General features: G+C 29.3%; 1 protein-coding gene across 2 annotated transcripts; it reads right to left on the bottom strand.

The window, feature by feature from the left end:
• Positions 1–871: 871 nt before the first annotated feature.
• On the bottom strand, positions 872–5,490 carry LOC118048669 (uncharacterized). Of its 2 annotated transcripts, none has more exons than XM_035058438.2 (4): positions 5,169–5,490; positions 4,339–5,058; positions 1,418–3,012; positions 872–1,260 (listed from the first exon to the last, which is right to left on the bottom strand). In XM_035058438.2, exons 2-4 carry the CDS (start codon positions 5,021–5,023, stop codon positions 1,201–1,203), a joined length of 2,340 nt encoding a protein of 779 aa, XP_034914329.1. In that variant the 5' UTR covers positions 5,024–5,058; positions 5,169–5,490; the 3' UTR covers positions 872–1,200. The 2 variants fall into 2 exon arrangements, with proteins under 2 accessions (XP_034914329.1, XP_073261613.1); XM_073405512.1 differs by having other exon boundaries at positions 5,431–5,487.
• Between the last annotated feature and the right edge of the window lie 15,007 nt (positions 5,491–20,497).

Raw genomic sequence — 20,497 nt, 5'->3', positions numbered from 1 at the left:
TGATTGTAGGTTTAATACGAATAATTATTGATTTTACCGATCTTGGTGTTGTTGCTGTTGCTGCTATATGTTTGAATTGGCTAGAAAACTATAATAACTAGCAAAAAAAAAAAAAAAAAATTGGTGAAAACATCGACGCAATCATCGACAAATAGCTCTATTTCATCGGCATTTCAATTTATAATTTCACACTTATTTTATTGGAAAGTTACGGAATTTTCAGGAATTTCTGATAAAATTAACGACTAAAAATTTCCTTAAAAATTAATTTTTGATGAACTTGCTGATAAAAAATAAATAGTAAAATCTGATTTTTTAACTCGAAATATTACATCGACTTTTCTATCTAGAACTTCAGTTTTGATATAAATATTGATGAAATAACAATCTCTGATAAACAACTGGTTCCATTAGAAATTCTATGGGCAATTCAAATACTAGTGGGATTTTTTCCTCAACGCTGCTGGAGTATTATTCTATTATTATTTTTTTTAATTTTCTGGTAATGGATTAAAGAAAAATCTTTTATACAAAGAGATGGGTAAAATGTGTTTGGTTTTTCTAATAATTTCTAATGTTTTTAATATATTAATATTAAAAAATAAAAATAAATTATTTTAATATATTTTCAAATAAAAAATAATAACATACTACAATAACAAACACCCAAAAATTTATTTTTCCTTTCCTGTCCTTTCATTTCTCTTGAAAAATAGTTTCTAAAACCATTGTTTTGCCTCTTGTGTTTATAACAAATGTCGTCTTACTTTCTATGTTTTAGATTGGTCAATTTACATCACAACTGATAAGTGTTTGATTTGCAAGCAATAATCAATAGTTGCCCCTGTCAAAAGCCACAAGCTGCAAAAGATTGAGCTCAAAATTAATCAATAAAAAAACAAAGTGCTGCAGAGATTTCTGTTCCAAGTGGTACTTCCTACGTAATTGCTACGTGCAAAGTTCAACCTCAAGAAGAAAGTTTGCATGTTCAAGTGGTACTGGAAGGCTAGATAGCTTCCCTAAACTGGGTTTCTAAGATAATGAGGATGGAAGTAGAACAGAAGGATGCAAAATATATCCATGGAGCAGAATGGATCCATGGAGCCAAACCCAATCAGAATTTATCCATTGATCAAAATTGAAGAAGCACTATCTGAAAATCCATGATCATCATGAATCGTCAGGCCATGAAACGCCATTTTAAGTGCTCCTATGCACTCCCAAAGAAGCACTTCGCCACTGCCTTTTCTTCGACAAGACCTGAAAATAAAAGGCTTTAGCAATTAGCAGAAACTGTTGCAGAAATAAGTTGCAGTACACTGATCAGCTTCAGCCATGAGAAAAAAGCGGAGATGGTGGATGCAATGGGAACGGTAGTGATTTGCAGACAAAATTAAAATAAGAGAAAAACCATTACCTTATACGAAAGAGGGGGCAGTGAAGCCTGACGAACAGCCTTTCCATGCTCTGTTGATTGCTGAATCTCTCGAAGCTGACTCACTGTATTCTCCAAATGTTGCAACTGGAACTTTTTCTTTTCCCTGTTCTCCATAGAGATATTGAGCTGTTCTCTTCCCACTTGAATGATTCGTAGCCTCTCTCTCAGCCACCCAACTTCACTGTCAATTTTAAATCTTTCATAATCAACTGCAGACATGGAATTTCTTCTCAAATCAGAAGTCAAGAATTTGCCTTTCGAGCTACCCAATGGCGGCAATCCATTAGTCATATCAGAACAGCTTTTGCGGACATCTTGCTCAGTCCAACTTATCATTGGACTGCCACAAGTTCTTGGGATGTCTGATGCAGCAGTCACAGACAACTTTTCACTTCCATTTTCATTAATTTCACAAGACAAATTGGTTTTATCATCAATGACATGAACATCATGAACAAGGGAACCCAAATCAAATTCTGCATCAGATGAATCTCTTGCATGCTTCTCTGAATCATCACAACTATACGGGAAAATAATCTTAGTTTGGTCACAAGTCTCTGTTGTCTTTGACGCCAACTCGTGACCTGCATTAATGCAATCACTTCGCTGCTGTGCTTCCACAGATGTAGAAATGGTTTTCTCATTCAAATTACAACCCTGAGTTGACAAGTCAAATTGTGAGCATGACTCCATAATTTGTGGCTCTCTTAGTTGATCAAATAGACTATTGTCAGGTGATAGCAGCTCTTTCTCTTCAAATTCATCTTCAGTCCCACCATTGTCCATTGATAAATGTTGGCGAAGTTTGTCAATGCCTGGGTGCCTATGAATGCACCCTCCTTTCAAAGATTCATCTTCATCCAACTCTGGAATTGGTAATTCTTTCCCAAAAGCAAGAGCACAACTTTGTGATTCAATGGATTGAACCTTGGATCTTAAAAATTTGTTTGACTCTTCTCCCTTCTCTTTCTCGTTAATGGATTCACATATCCTCTGCAGCACCAGAAATGGATCCTCACGTGAATATTGCGAAGAGGAAGCCCTTTGTTCATGCGTGGTTCCTATGTCTTGCACATCAGATTCCAACTCCTCATTCCCAAAAATTACTTGCCTGTAGGTTTCAACTTCCTTCTCCAAGAAATGCTTCTCCCTCTCTCTCCTAAGGAGGATCTCTTTGAGAATGTTCATTTCTTCAAGATCATAAGCAGACTTTTCCTCAATCATCCTATGGTATTGCCTAGCTTCCATTTCTATCAATGCCTTCTCTTCTTGGAGACGCAGAATCATAGCCATGGCCTCGTCTGCTGCAGTAGCGGCAGCACTTCTCTCTTTCTCAAGCTCCAGGTACAAAGCTGAAGAAGCAGCGTGTTCTTCTTCTGATGCTTGTTCCAAAACTCTAATACCATGTTTTTCTTCACCATCAAAGCAAGGCTCTCCATGCGCGTTGCATTTCAAATCATCACCAGGCGGTGCAGCCCTTTCCATGGGCTTATCTTCATCAAGAGGTTCATTTGATTCAAAATCATTACAGACTGTTCCCACAAATCCAGTATCCATAGAAGACTCCTTGCTATCTGAAACAACATAACCATTCACATTAGAAGCAGCACAAGAATGTGCAGAAATGGCATTAGCATGTGAATACTCAAAGCATGTTAGTGCATTCTTGATCATGTTCAAAACACATCTTAAAAGCATAGAAGGTTTGTTCCACGTAACTCTCAAAAAAAAAAAAAAAAATCTTAAATGCTATCTCCTAAAAACAGAAAGGTTAGAAAGATATGGACATTCCTCCCCTAACACGCGGGTGGGAATACAAGGGCCATTCACCACAAAGAGTTTCAGCTACTATTCCTTGACATACCATACTTGTTACGTGGTCAACTCTTTTCTTGCTTTAAAATTCCTCAAGGATCTGATTGAACTTAATGTTCAATTCTAAACCACATGGATCTTCCTAGTAACATTTGAATGAGTAAAATTACCAATTTTCAGTTAAGGCCTGTTTATTCATTAGAAATAATATATATATATTTTTAAGTAGTTTCTATAGAAAAGAGATTATTTTTAGATGTTTTGACAATGTTATGGAAAATTAGTTGAGAAACAAGTTTCATTGTTTGGCTATACTGTGAAAAATAAACTAGAAAATAACTTATTAATATTTATTTTATTTTCAAGTTTATTAAAAAAATAAAGACCAAATATAATAGATAAAAAAATTGAAGGAGAATATGAATTTTTTTTAAAAAAATCAATTTCAAAAATTATTTTAAATAAAACAAATAGAAATCAAAAGAATATGAATCAAATCTGATAGATAAAAAAATTAAGAGAATGAGATTAAATAAAAATTTTAACTTCATTTATTTCGAATAAAACAAGGAGAATTCACATGAATGAGAACCGAATCTGAAAAATATAAAAATTGCAAGAGGTTGAAATTTAAAAAAATAATTCAAATTTCATAAATTATTTTAAATAAAACAAATAATAAAAAAAATATAGAAATGTTTAAGTCATTTTTTTTTAAAGTTTCAGAAAGTGTTTTCTAGATAAAATAATTTCTCTTTAAAGCTAATTTTTTCTATAACAGGAAAGTGTTTTCTCTATCAAACATTGAAAAGTGAAGAAAATTGTTTCCTAAGGAAGTGTTTTCCTAAAAATAAACGGGGCTCAAGTTCTATTTATGTGAAGAGAACTTGTTACTAACCAAAAACAAAAATTATAATGTTATATGGCTTCTCAACTTTCTTAATTTTGACTGTAACTCACAGAACAAAACAAATGAATTGCATATACCTTTCATACTGTAAAACTGGTTAAAACTAAAACACAAGAAACATGCTAGAATCAAACTAGAACTAAATAAATATAGCATTTGAAAACATTTTCTTTACCCTCAAAATGCAGAGCAGCAGCACCAGAACTAGCAGGAACCATGTCACCTTCATGATGCTTATTCATCAATTTATTGACACTGGCTGGAGATTGAGGATGAGTTCGAGAATTCGACTGTGAATGATCATACGACGAAACAGAAGAAAACAGCCCTTTATCAGCAGCCACTTGTCTGCGTCTCCTAAGATATCTCCCCTTCTGGATTAAAAACCCCCTCTCCTTAACATCAAGCTTCCCTTCTTTCACATCCCTCACATTGACTACAGATCTCTCAACTCCCTTTCCACTCTTCCTCTCCCTAAGTGAGCCACACCAGGCTTCGCCTTCTAATCCACCATTGTCACTTCCACAATTTACTTCGTTTATCGTCCCAACACGCGACTCAAAATTCAAGTGTTTGTCCCCCATGGAATCAAAAGGGAACCTACTCTTAGCAGAGAACAGAACAGAAGATATATTCTCTGATGGTCTATCAGCTAACACTCTTCGCCAGCACTTATTTCTATTGTGGTCACCAAAAAGTCCATTACAGGGGCATGGCAAACGCAATCCAAATAAACCCAGAAATTTCTCAGCAAAAAAAGCAAAAGTCGATGCACATAACAGAGAATATGCAATAGCAAGATCAAGATATGCACCGACTAGTTCATCAAAAGCCCATGACTTTATCTCTTGACAAGGCATTTTTCATTCCCCAACAACAAACTCCCTGTTTTAAACTGAACAACAAGAAAAGAAAAATCAGAACTTCATGCCAAATACAACAATTGTCATTAAATACAAGGCAGAAAAAAAAGAAGCAAATATGAAATGGGGTCGGTTTAATCACCAACAAAATGCAAGAAAACGAAGAAAATCCACATTTAAAACAATCCATATGCAGCAATCATAGTGTTTTTGCTTGACGTTACGCTGTTTACTCAAAACCCAGAAGGGAAACAAAAATTTAAACCCCAAAAACACTTGTTTCAATTCATTTCATTGATTTTTTCCCTTCAGTTTATCAGCAACCAAACAAATTAATGAATGATAGGAACCATGGAAGATTGAAACATGGTATAATTCTGTTTATGAGTACAGTACTGGCTCACCGAGATGAAACTGAGTCCGAGTCAACGATGAATCGTTCTGTCTAATCGACCAAATTGCTAAATTTCGACGGTTACGTGAGTGACTTCGGTTTGAGCTGCCAAGTTTGATTTGATAGTCTTAGATTGCTGGGTGTAACTACTAAATCCATCCCATAACTTTCATACAATTTTCAAATTAGTACCTATGTGATTAGTCTTTACAATTTCACCTTTCCACCATCACTAATTGTAAAATCATTTTCTCTAATTGCGCTCCATTCGGAAAAAAAAAATTACCCCTTTTTTTTAAAAAAAATTAATTGTCCTAAATCCATCCCATATATATTTTAAGTAAGAGATCTAATTGATGTCCAATTGTGTTATATTATCTACGATCAGTAATTAATTTTATTTTTTTTCAATATCATGGCTAAAACTATGTCTCTTATATTATAAAAATAAAAACAATTTATTTATGCTCTTATGAAATACATGAAGAAACTTAATTGTCAGGTCGATAATTTCATGATAAAAAGTGTAAAAATGTGTCATGCAAGAGCCGAAATGAAATTAGTTTAATAATGGAAGGACTGATAATAATTATCCCATAAAAGCTACAAGTGTCCGTTACATTTCCGAGGCAGATACGACGCCGTGGGTTCCACCAAGTCAGGACTTTTATTGTAGTGTAGGAGCTCTAGATCCCTCAAAGCCACGCGCTCTAGTTTTTTTTTTTTTTTTTGTCAAGGGAGTGTTTGTTTGAAGGAAAATAGTTTTTTAAAATTAATTTTTAATTTTTTTTATGTTTATTTTGTTATTAAAAATTTTTGTTAACAAAAAATACTTTCCTGTTAAATAAAAAATTTTTCTTAGTTTTTCAGAAAAGTGTTTTTCTTTTATTTTAGGTGGAAAATATTTTCTGAAAGTTGTGAAAAATTTATAAATATCATATTATTTTCTGATTATATTAAATTTGGTCCTTAAACTTTTGATTACTATATATATATATATTTGTTTTGAATATTTTTTTTTCAATTTCAACTTTTAGAATTTAATTTTTATATTAGCTTTGATCCTTATTTTTATAATTGTTATTTACTTTTTCCTTATCATTTTTAATTGAAATTTTTTATCTATCAAATATAGTCCTCACTCTTTTAATTGTTAATTATTTTATTTTAAATAATTTATAAAATGGTAATTATTATTATTTTAATTTCTTCATCTTTCAATTTTTTTATTTGATAGATTTTAATCTTTATTATTTTGATTATTATTTATTTTATTTGAGATAATTTATGAAATTATTATTTTTTTCAATTTCATTATCATTTAACTTTTTAATTTGGAAGATTTGTTTCTCATTATTTTAATAAACTTGAAAAAAATAAAATATTAATAAATTATTTTTCAGCTTCATTTTTCATGACATAACCAATACTAAAAAATATTTTTCAACTTGTTTTTTATTATACTATTAAATATTAAATTATTTTTTTAGAATTTATTTTCTTAAAATTATTTGTTTAAAAAAATTAATTTCTAACAAACAAACGCGGCGTAAAACATGGGCTAGGAACTAAAGAGATACTGGATCGTGTTTGCTAATCTCCATGACAGAGCGTAGGAATGAAGTTTCGTAACGAGCCTTTGCTGTGGGCGGTATCAGGTAGGAACGGATAGTCAATATTTTAGTGCGATCAGGTGGATCTCATCACGTGGGGCCCAAATGGAGTATTTTGTGAAACCTCGTTTTTGTCCTTAATCTTTCACTTAATTCCCAATTTAATCCAAAACCGGACGATTTTACTGGGATTTCAAAACGAACGATCAATATTTTTGGAGCAGAATTTTGCACATCCGATTCCAATTCAAAATATTTAAATTCATTGCTCCGTTTAGAATCTGATCCGGTCAGATCACGTCAGCGGATACTCCAGATCTTTTTTTTAAAAAAATTAAATTAGATTTTCAAAAATATAATCAAAATTTAAAAATAAATTATATTTTTATCAATAAATCATAAAACTATAAAACATTGTTTAAATTTTAAATTCGTAAAAAAAATAGAAAAACATTTTATGATTAAGAGGATATAAGTTTATATATTATATTAAAAAATAAAATTAAAAACTTCTAAAAAAATAAATAAAAAAGTTAAAAAAAAAATTCATTATATCAATTTTTATAAACCTTATCCAGGTAGAAATTCAATCTAACCAGATCCAAAGACATTGAATGCTCGTTGAGTCTATTAAAATTGTTCTCATTTGTATTTTTCATTTAAATTATGAAATAAAATCAAGTTATTCTAAATAAATTTAAAAAAAAATCACTAAAAAAGACATGTACAAAAGCATGCATAAGATGTTTTGAAACCTTGAGAATCTAATTTATAATTTCTTTGTTAATTAGTATTGCATTAAACAATGTGTGGATGATCTAATGTGATTTAGTTGATTTTGATAAGTTAAAAAACAAATCATAAAATCAATAAAAATATAATTTAATTACAAAAAATTAAGATGATAGTTTTAATTTTTTATTAGATGACAATATATTAAATTATCTTAAGTTAATCTAGATTAATTTATCAAATTCATGACTAGATTATAAAACCGAAATAATCTCATAAAAAATAAATAAAAATATTGAATATCTAATAAACTTAATAAAAAAATAATATTAAAAAAAAACAAAAAAAACAAAATACTGTTTAATGTTAGTCTCCTCTTATGCTTTGTTAATAAATGGTTTATGTAAGAAACTTGTTATAAACAAGGAATGTGCCCATTTCCTTCGCATCACCAAAATTTTATTTGAAGAAATGTATAAATTATATTATATAGTGATGATGACACCAATGCTATATCACTAAGAGACCAAGCACAAAAATCATCTCTCTTTTCAAGAGACAACACTTATTATGTTGTTGTTCATGTGGGACAATATTTTTTTTGGAGGGCCTAGCATAAGCTGGTATGAGCAAATATCATTATTAATATAATCTGTAGTAACGTCAGAATTATACAATTATCCAAGCTCCTCATTTGGCAGATATAATATTGTTATTAATCCTACATTGTTTAGGAGATGAAGGTCTTGATCGCTTATACACCCGCATATATTCTTCAAAAAATATCATTCCATACATGGGATTGTGGCCTAGTGGTTGAAGGGACTTGTTCTCTTCCTCCACACCAGGGTTCAAGCTCTATTTTTATACGCTTGTCACCCCCGCGGTGCCTTACATGCTCATTGGGCTTGCAGAATGTTCAGTGAGCCCGGGAATTAGTTGTGGTGCGCGTAAACTAGTCCAGACACACTAGATTACCAAAAAAAAAAAAAATCATTCCACTGGAATTTATATAATAAGTTTTGTTTATTTAAAAAGTATTTTTTTTACGGGAAATAATGTTATTTTTTTAGAATAATTTTAAAAAATAATTAAAATTGTTTTTATTTGACAATGTCGGTTAATCATTGGATTAGTTTTCAAACTAGTTTGAAAATAAACTTAGATTGTGCATTTATTGCCCAAAGTTGAAGGAATCAGATGGTAAGGATTGATTCTAGGCCTAATTTGGATCCATAAAATTATAATCCACTTTTATTCAAAACAGCTGAAATCGAATTGCCAGGCCAAGCTGGGCTCAGGCCATCTAAGGAGGACAAACACTCGTTATTTTTGTTTGGGATCGATACTAACAAGGCCATGAGTGTTCAATTAAGGTGGACATTTAGGGCTGTTAGGAAATATAATTATGGTTGTTGGTGTTTTTTTTATTTTAAAATATATTTAAATAATATTTTTTATTTTTTAAAAATTATTTTTAAGATCAACGCGTTAAAATTATCAAAATAATAAAAAAATTAATTTCTAACAAAAAAAAATTGACTTTTTTGAAAACGCTCTCTAAGAAGCAAGGTTTAGGGGTGTTTTGAGTGGCCGGTTGCGATTGTTTTAAAAAGTATTTTTTATTTTAAAATATATCAAAATAATTTTTTTTAATATTAATACATCAAAATAACCTGAAAAAACTTAAAAAAAATATTAATTAAAAAAAATTAAAAATCTTATTAAAAATGTTTTTTAAACATAAAAACTTGATATTCTTTTACAACCTGTTATTGCAACACCAAATTGTTTTGAGTGTATTTTGCAATGCATGTTTCTTTAAAATTTAATTTTTTTCATTTAAAATAAAATTTATTTTAATATTTTTATATCATTTTGATATGCTGATCTTAAAATTAATTTTTAAAAATTAAAAATATATTTATTTTAATATATTTTTAAATAAAAAACACTTTAAATCATCACTATCATCATAATTCCAATCACAACCTTCATCTATATTATTCTAAAGAGAGGTTGGGAGGACGGTGACACCACAACAGCCCTATCTAATCTGGAGACTATTCGAGATGGGAAAAGAAGTGTATGGGTGACATGTTTGTTGATGATTTAATCGAGGATAAATGGTCCCATCATGATCAATGTCATGGAATTGCCAAGCTCTGGAAAACCCTCTGACTGTTCAGAACCATGGAGTTATTTTATGATCCCAAAACCCTAGACCTTGTCTTCCTCGTGTAAACAAAGAATGGTTCGGTGCTAGGAGCCCGGTTTGTGAAGAAGTTCAAGATTTGCAGTGTGTTCATGATTGTTCTTGCTGCGATTCAAGCCTGATAGGTGCTCAAAGAGCTGGTTCTGATGCTTTCCATGTCTGGTGTCGGGCTCAAGAACAGTTAAAAAAATAATGGTTAAAAAAAAAAGGAAATTCTTCTGATATGTGTAGAGATATATAAGAACAAAGCCTGATGAGTGCTCAAAGAGCTGGTTCTGATGCTTTCCATGTTTGGTGTGGGGCTCAAGAACAGTTAAAAAAAAGAATGGTTAAAAAAGAAGGAAATTCTTCTGATATGTGTAGAGATATATAAGAAATTAAGTAAAATGAAAAAAAAAAGTGTTTTTAAGAATTTATAATGGTGAAAATATTGTATACTTTCTATCCTAAATGCATGGCATATATATAAACTCAATAAAAGTATACATTACCAAATATATTTAAAATAATTAAATATAAAAAATTAGTTTGATCATATACTTTAGCTCACTAAAATAATTAAATATTAATTATATTAACACATTAACAATTTAAATTTTGTAAAGAACCATCAAAAATTTAAATGACTAAGTTAGTAAAATTTATTGACTATTAAAAATTACTGTCTTTAATTATATTTTTAACTCAAGATTCTAGCGTTTCTTCACATGATTTAAAATTATTTATATGTATAATGAATTAATAAGATAAAAATGAGCAATTAATATTCTGTAATAAATGCTAGGTACCTTCAAGGCCGGGTTTGAACATTCACTTAGTGTTGAGAAAACACAGGCATTGCATATATACTTAAATATATATGTAATGCCTGTGTTATCTCCTATCACCCAACAATTTTTTTAACATGTTGAACTTCATTTATGGAATTATCATATATTTAGAGATAAATTTTCATTCTTGATAATTAATTAAAAGACTTTAATCTCATTTTTCTCAACGATTGAAGAACTCATTTACGTATCAAGTCCTAATGATTGAATCAACAATGTTTTTTTAAACTTGACAAAATCTTAAAAAATAACACCATAAGATATCAAATCAAATATCAAATATATTTATGTTCATCTGTCATATATACAGGTCTCTCCAACAATATTTTAAGCTAAGAGGGAAGACTTTATAAACCTAAGGTACAAATTAATGGCTGGACAAACATTAGATCGAGAAAGACTTGACCTTGATATATGAAAAAATGACCCAAATACTCTTTAAGAAAGCTCGATCATTTGATAGAGCTCTTTCTGACGCAAGCAGTGGCTAGCTGATCTCTTCACCAAGTTTTTATTTGTAATTGTTCATCATTCGACATTAAAATAATATTTTTGCTAGTTTAAACCCTTACGTTTTTCTTGTTTCCCACACTAGCTACTCGTTTTTTAAAGCTAAAATAATTAAGCAAAGTTGAAAAGGAAAGCACACCAGACGTCGTGCATGAAAACCTTTCAATGCATGTCATTCTCACCATCTCTGGTGGCGGCCATCTCTGGTGACGGCCAACTAATGCTACTAATATTTTCAGCTCCTCCGTAGCCATCAGCTGTGGCTAAAGGACATTTTTGGAGTCCTGTTTTAGCAAATTCTAAATTCAAGTTACTTGCAATTAAATCTTTTTATCACCAACTCAATCTTTGAATATCTAGTATAGTATCAGTATGAGCCAAAAGAGGGTGGCCGGGTTAGTAAGGACTCCGATGATAAAGTAGACTTAGGCATGTTTAAAAAAAAAAAAAAAAATTTGGACATAAGAGTATTCTTTTATACATGAAAAGACATTAAATTGATTTTTTTTTTAGTAATTTTAGTTGATTTTGACATGAAAATATTAAAAACATTAAAAAATCTATTATTTTAATATTTTTTCAAGAATATTTTTTTTAAAATACTTTCAACTCCGTTAGGAAACATCCACTTAATATTTCAAGAATTAAGTTAAGATGAGTGTATAATGTGAACAATTGCTTGGAAAAATGGAAACATACACTTAATGTTACAAGAATTAAGTTAAGATGTGTGTATAATGTGAACAATTGCTTGGAAAGAAAAGGAAAGGAAAGAAAAGAATGGGATAAAGTTAATCATTATTTTCCGCTAGATAATTATCATGCTTGTGGTTATGGTTATTTTTTAAAGTGTTTTTAACGCTGAAATGTATCAAAATGATATTTTTTTTATTTTTTTTTTTTAAAATCAACACATTAAAACAATTCTAAAAACACATTTTATTTTTAATAAAAATATTAATTAAAAATTTTTACACCGCATTTCTAAACAGTATCTTCTCAATTATAAGAAGGCAATGATTAGCTAGGAATAAAAAAATGGCATAAGCTGAGCATGGTTCATGGAAGGTATTTTTTTCTGCCAAATGATGGGCTCCTCCAGCATTAAGAACTATAATAATTTTCTGTTTTCAACCCTATATTATGCCCAAGTTTCTTTGGCAGTTCAACAAATCACACTATGAACTAAAACCCATTTAATTAATGCTTATAAAATGTCAAAATGCAAGTGGCAAGAACTTCCACCAACGGTCGAGGCAACAATTTTTATTTTATTTTATTTTATTTTTCTTTTTCTTAAGCCTAGTTTGTGCCCACCAAACCATTCACAACTGTTATATTGTATGTAAGCAGAGTAGATGCAGGTGGTGGAGTATGATCATGGTTTATTCTTTGACGGAGAAATTCTCCAGAAAAATGTCAGATTCAAGCCTTCCATGAGCCAGATTTCCTTAGCCGACTACTAGAAGGAATCATTAGAAAAAAGAAAAAGATTTTCCAAACTTCTCCAATTCTTCTGCTCTTGTTGTCATTGAAGTGACTTATCAGTCATGTTTTGACACCACACGAGCCATTATCCAATCTATACACTCTCCAGAAACTTCTTTTGTCGTGAAAAATCAAGGAGGAGGTCATTGCCACTCCTTACAAGAGTGTCGTTAAGGATGAAGTCCTCTTAATTAACTATATAGTTCAGCAAAATAATTATTCAATCCTTTGTCACATCTTCTTATAAGCCTTGTTGAGCCAACCAGAAAAGGGAGAATCCTCCAATTCAAAAATTTGATATCACATCTTCTTATAATGATACTTGATTTTATGAATATGTTGGTCACCATGTTACAAAAGCTAGATGTTTTTTATCATAAAAATAAGAAAATAATAAATATCTTAGAAAAGAAAGAGATCAATTAAATAGGTAAATTAAAACAAATATTCTTATCAGAACAAGAAAAAAAAAAGGACTAATTGATGCAGCCGAGTTTGCAGGTCTAAAGGTTCTGAGTAATTATATAAGGATTTGCTCCATACAGATTATGTGTACAAATACTTTTATGAACCAATAAGACATGTTTAGGTTTAATAAAAGGCATAGTCATAACAAAAGATTTGATTGTTGAATCGAGCTTAAATTTGATTAGATGATTCTAAGGTTTTTTTCTTATGAAAATGACTTTGTTAGATATCAGACTATTAGATCTCCTGAAATTAGGCTTAGAAAATGTTGTTTGGATCGATTTTGTTATTTTTCTTGTTTTATAGGGGTTTGTTGTTTATTTTTAGATTTGATTTTATTTTTCTTTATGTTTTAGGACTCTAATTTTGCTTTCTAGTCTAGGTTGGTTTTTTTAGCCAATAAAATGCATTATAAACCTCTTTAAGAGGCAGGCTTGGTCATATAAATATTTCATAAATAAAATAAAGTTTTAAAGTTATTTGTTCCTTATGTTTTAAACCTATTTTAATTTATCTTTTATCATTATATATTTGTTGTTGTCAAGTTCTACTTCCACAAGCATCACTAATTTAGTCCCATTAGAAGTTAATAAAATAAATTACATAAAGCATATTTATATATCCCGAACAAATGCTTATTATCCTCATCCAACCTTAATTGACCTTTAATTTGATGATATATTTGACTAAAACTCTATTAGCTGTTGTAGAAATTCCATTCTTCAGTGGAATATTGATGAAATGTCTGAATATCAGGTAAAAATCATCATGAAGCATATGCTAATATTGTAGCTAGGGTAACCAGAAACAATTATGCATCAATTACCAAAGCTATAATTAAAGGCCTTACTAGGTAATTGCAAGGCTTGTGGGGATATCTATCTCTCAAATTAGGTCAAGAAGAAAATTCTATCTACCACTAAAAAAAATATAGTCATTAATCAAAGTGGCTTATATGAAATAAAAATTAAACAAAACATGGTAAATATGCTTATGAATACAATTGCCACTCATTTTAATGGATTACAATTGGACAAGTATCATGATCAACTAATTAACTTTTGTTGTCCAACTTTGTCCCATTTTAAATGGTATAAATATCTTCTTCTCTAAAGTTTTAACTAGAGAGTATTGCAATGCTTATTACTACGAAGAAAAGTTCTTATCAGAAATGCCTATTTTTTTCATTGATAAAATCTGAAATAGATTGAAAGGTCAATTCAAAAGAATTATTCCTTACCCACAATTTACCTATGGTGTACTTGCAATAAAGGTGGTTAATGAAAGAATATCCCTCTGTATGATATCAAGCTTAAAATGCAGCTTAAAAAGTAAAAAAAAATATACAATAAGCATATTCTGATGATTTTTATAAGCAAATAGGCTATACCTCTATTAAAGCTTCTATATAAAAAAAAAAGAGAGAGAAAATATATGTTTCTTATAACACAAAAAATATACTTCCAATAAGAAGTTTTTTAGAAAAGGATTTAATAAGACTTATAAAGCTTATTCCTTAGGAGTTAATTTTTTTAAAAAGACTATCTTAGTTTACTATAGGTGTGGCAAGGCTAGACATTATGAAAACAAATACAAGGCAAATAAAAAGATCAATACCCTTGCGATTGATGAGATCCTTAAAAAACATGATGTGAGATTTTATTTAATGAATTAGAAGGAGAAAACTATAGTTAAAAGTATTTTAGAAATTGGGTTCGTCAATGATGAATCAGATTATGACTCTTTCTTTACCCTTTTTGAATCACAAGGTTGTAAAAATAATTGTGATTGTTATAATTACATCACTAAAAACTTTTTTAGACGAGCATAAACATGCTCACAAAAAAAAGAAGAGGGGGGGGGGTTTTATGTTAGACTTCATATAAACAAGACTCAAAATCCAAAAAAAAAAATAAAAAAAATCTCCTTGAAACCTACCTCGTAAATCCAAGTCCAAACTCTAATATGAGTTTTATTTCTCTAACTAGATAAATGGCCAAAGAAATATATTTTTTGCAAAAAGTTCTTAGTAGGGAAAAAAAGAGTTCTCTCATCAAAGAACCCACGACTGCAAATCTTAAGTTTAAAATAAATAAATGAATAAATAATATATCAAAGACTTGAAATAGCATATTGTTTACTTGGAATCCGATGAATGAGATAAATCCTTTAGTAAAAACTTAGAAGAATACACTTCTAATTTAGAAGATATCACCAAAATCTCTAATCTAGAGATTAATATTATGTAATAGATTAATACCATTTATAGAGTTATCACTTAGAAATGGTATGATCAAATCACCCTTGTAATTCAATAAAAAAGAAAACTCATATTAATTGTTGTAATGAATAAAAAAATAGGATTAACTACTAAAACTTTAGTTGATTCAAAAGTTGAATTGACTGCATACTTGAAAGGCTATTACCATTCAAATATCTCACAAAAAACAACTTAATTTCTCATTGCTACTAATAAACAAACTTCACTAATTCAACATAAACTACTATTTGTAAAAATAAAATCAACATCCATATGGCTTTTATCATGTTTAAAAGCCTTTCCTCAAGAATATTTTTAGAAAATTCTTTCCTTCATACATGATTACTTAACACACATTTTGAGGAGACTGACATTACAACTACAATGGAGGAATGGAAGGAGGGTCTCTAAAATATAGTTTTCTTTTTCACCCAACATATTCCTCATTCTATCAACACCCTTCTAAATCATAAAAAAATATTTATTTACTCTCTTTCTCTTCGGGAGGAAGTAGGATACAATCATATATATATAAAAAAAAAACTATAAAGACTTGAAGTCCAACACAAATTACCCAACTTCAGGATATCTTAATCAAGAAAATATGTGTTGATGTCCTGAATGCCTTTTAGGATAGAAAATGTCATGTCATCAACTTATCTTATTACAAAATATATCTCAACTAAGATACTGTTTGGAAGTGTGTTTTGACAATAATTTTTTAAAATTTTGATTTGTTTAAAAGTTTCAAATTAATATTTTTTTAATATTTTTTATCGTTTTGATATACTGATGTTAAAAATAAAAAAAATATAAAAATATTATTTTAATATATTTTCAAATAAAAAAATTTTATATTAATATCTCAATCATGATTAAAGGTTAGTCTCCTTACCATGAGTCTAGAAATCTGGACATATATCAAAAGAAGATCTCCTAGTTAAAAGCCTAATTAGGCCTAGCCTCTGTCCATGGAGTTTCCGGCTTTTTATGTTGAGAATGTTGTTGAGCTAGAATGAGGACTTCTAAGGCTAGTAATTAATTATAAGCTTTTAAACAAGAATAAAAAATAGATTAGATACCTAATTTCTAACAAGGGAGATATACTAAAAAAAAATAAAGAGCTTTAAAAAAACAAAATAAATGTGATATGAATACATGCTTTTAATACAAGCATATTGTTGGATCAAATAGATACAAAACAATTTTTATACTACCATTTGTCCATTTAAAATAGAAAATAATACTTTTTGAATTAAAGAATATTTTGGAGTCTGTTTAGGGGTGTTAATACAGTTGTTTTTTAAAGTACTTTTCACTTGAAAATACATCAAAATAATATTTTTTTAAAATTATTTTTAACATCATTAATGATTTAAAATACCAAAAAAAATATACTTAAATAAATCTTCCGCTGAATTAGCTGGACAATTTTCACATTATAAATGATGGCCGTATTTAAAAGGTGACAATGATAGAAAGGGCTCCCAAAGCTACTTTCTTTCTTTCTTGTTTTCAATTATTATTGACCAAAGTCTAAAGACTTCCTCTTCATTTTCAAATGGGGACTGAGAGGGTCCCTGTTCTGAGAAGACACCAGTGAGCTCGACAAGATTCATTCATGGCAGGTATTTTTAAAAAAAAAAAAAATTTCCTGACTCAAAGGGCTCCTCTAGCATTAATTTCTATAACAATTTTCTCTTTTCAACCCTATATTATGCACTAGTTTACATATCACACCATGAACTAAAACCCATTTTATTGATGCTTATAAATTGTCGAAATGCAAGTGGCAAGAACTTCCTCTTAGAACAATCATCTTATTTCAATAATTTTAATTTTTTAAATTATTAGGTTACAACTCAACTTATATAATTCTTTAACACACTATCTAAAATAAAAAATCTTTAAATTTAAAACTTGTATAAGCTAATACTACTTTATATTTATTTTTTATCAAATAAAATGAAGGTATTGAGATTTAAACTCGTGATCGCTTAGTCAATAAAGTTTTAATACTATATCAAAAAATAATCTCAATCTAATAGCTTAAATTTTTAAATAGAGTGTTAATAATAATTTTATATTACTCTCTAGTGTCCTTTCAAATACACAACTATTTTTCTTAACCCAACAAGGTTTTAGGCCAGGATTTAGAGCTATATATTATTGTTTGCAAGCAGAGTAGATGCAGGTGGTTGAGTATAAGAGATATTATAGCTCTGTTTAAAATTATATTTCAAATGAAGTCTCATAAAATAATTAGTTTTTTAATGTTTTTAAATCGGTTTGATATGATAATATTAAAAATAATTTTAAAATTTATAAAAAAATTATTTTAATATATTTTCAAATAAAAAATATTTTAAAAAACAATCACTACTACACCTTTATATTTTATTTTCCGGCTACAAATTAACTAGAAAAATGTCAGCAGGAGGGAATCATTAGGATTAGAAAAGGGAAAGATTTTCCAAAACTTGTCTAGTTCTTGGACTATTGAATAAGGGATATGATCATGGCTTATTCTTTGACTTGGAAACTAACTAGAAAAATGTTTATATTGAGAAAGTCATTTCCAAATAAATAAAATAAAATAAAATAAATTTGGTTAGGTGAGGTTGTAGTAGTTGGTGGTTTTGTTTGTACCTGCAACTGTAAAAGTGAAGGAATGAAATCATTAGTTATCATTTTCTTCGTCTTCATGATAGCTCAACTACAACTTCTTTTCGACAAAAAATCCAAACATTTTCTTGGATTTCTCCTTCGGTGACGCCACGTAAGTTTCGATTTTGCGTTCCCTTATGAGTTAAATATTTCTGATATTATAAATTTGCTAGGTGAAATTCATGATTTTGGACGGTGGTTGGTGCATGATGGGTATTGTATATATTAATTGTTGATTTTTTATTTTTTTATTTAAAATATTTTTTTTATGTTTTTAGATTATTTTGATATACTGATGTTAAAAATAATTTTTTAAAAATAAAAAAATATTTTAATATATTTTTAATTGAAAAACATTTTAAATCGTCACCGCTATCACAATTTTAAACACACCCTTACTCTAATTTAACTATGGTAATGTCGCATTAGATGTGTTAAAATTTGTATTAGGAGAAGATTCTTCAAGGTTGGAGTTACTAAAACAAAAAAAAAAAAAACCCGTCTTTTTATTTAAAAACAAAAACCTAGAAAGGTTCAAGTTCTTGATTCCCTCGTTCATGCCTTGTCATCTCGTTGAAGGCCTTCTTTCCCCCTCTTTTGAAGCCCTAGAATTGTACCATAGACGCAAAAGAATTCATCAGATAACATCCCGGTAAACACCGACCCCTACAGGCGGCAGAAGTACCCCACACTCAAGAATTTGCCACACAAAAACGGGACCATATCATTAATTCATTGATTTAAAAAGCCCTTTTAAAAATATGGTGGAAAAAACTTTTCTTTAAATTTTAAATTTTATTTTTTTTAAAAAAAATTATTCATTAATTATAAAAAATATTTTAAATCATAATTACTATTCGATTAACTGCTTAAAAAAAAAAAAAACAAGAAGTAGGCAACCCACATGACCAAATTCATGGTAAGAGGCCCTCCGTAGAATAAATTACATTACCCTAGATTTAACCATATGCCAACAATCCCCGGCTCTGATTTCTGCCATCAAGCAATCCTAAGGGCCCCAAACTCCTAATCACAGCGGTGATGATGACTTTTGATCTCAGACTTGTATACTCTAATTACGCTTTCAGCTAGCTGTGTTCAGGTAATTTCAATCTAGTTCAATGAGTTAATCTTGAGTGATAAATAATCATCAGGCTTTACCAGCTAGTTTTGTAAACATTTTAAGGCAGGATTGTAAAAAAAAAACTGTACTTAATGAAGACATGAATCATATTATATTAAAGATAGAATAAAATCACCCATAAAATTATATATATATTTTTAGTTATTGGATTCATCGATGAGAAATGAGCCTGATCTGAATGTTTTGAGAAACTTCTAAAAAAATAATTGTTTACTCTAAATTTATATGTATAGAGGCATGATTTCCATTAAAAGACACAAGAATAGAAATCACTTGATAAGATTTATAAAAATATTTGTACTGTAAAATAACTTGATAAGATTTATAAAGATATTCGTACTGTAATTTTTTTTTTTCTGGTAATCAAAATAACACTAATCAAAATAATTATTTACTCTAAATTTATATGTATAGAGGCATGATTTCCATTAAAAGACACAAGAATAGAAATAACTTGATATTTATAAAAATATTTGTACTGTAAAATAACTTGATAAGATTTATAAAGATATTTGTATTGTAATTTTTTTTTCTGGTAATCAAAATAATTATTTGCTCTAAATTTATATGTATAGAGCGTGAAATAACTTGATAAGATTTATAAAAATATCTGTACCGTGATTTTTTTTGTTTTTTTTTCAAATAATCAAAATAACACTAAACAATTCTCAAATCCCTATAAATTTCGTTTGAAACTATATGTATGAACATGAATGATTATGGGAGAATCTTCTTCTATCCAAGGTGCTTTTATTCAAAACTCGAATGAGATCGTCAAGTTATGTCTATCAAATCGCAAAGCACTAGGAGCTATAATGGGAGCATATGATGAAGATGTTGATTTTTATCCATCTTCACCCATATAATTCCCGTCTTGAAGCATGCATTGCTTTCCCGGTGCGCAGGATAACTTCAATCAGAAGAAGTTTTAGGGTTCTAGACGTCCTGTTGCATCCCTTTTTTTATGATTTTTCATGTATGTTTTCTAGAGACGTCCATAGCTTCTTATTGATATAGTCTTCGCCATTGCATGCTTTTGAACACATACCTCTCATCTTTACCAATTTAATTGCGTTTCTATACACTATCATAATAAAAGAGACCAATTCACCTTGATTGACATTGTTTTTCTTTCTCTTTTTTCAATTGT

This window comes from Populus alba, chromosome 17 (genome assembly GCF_005239225.2).
Source record: "Populus alba chromosome 17, ASM523922v2, whole genome shotgun sequence".
In the NCBI taxonomy this organism is placed as follows: Eukaryota; Viridiplantae; Streptophyta; class Magnoliopsida; order Malpighiales; family Salicaceae; genus Populus; species Populus alba.
The sequence above is the reverse complement of the archived record's forward strand: the minus strand, read 5'-3'. Positions and strand labels throughout refer to the sequence as shown.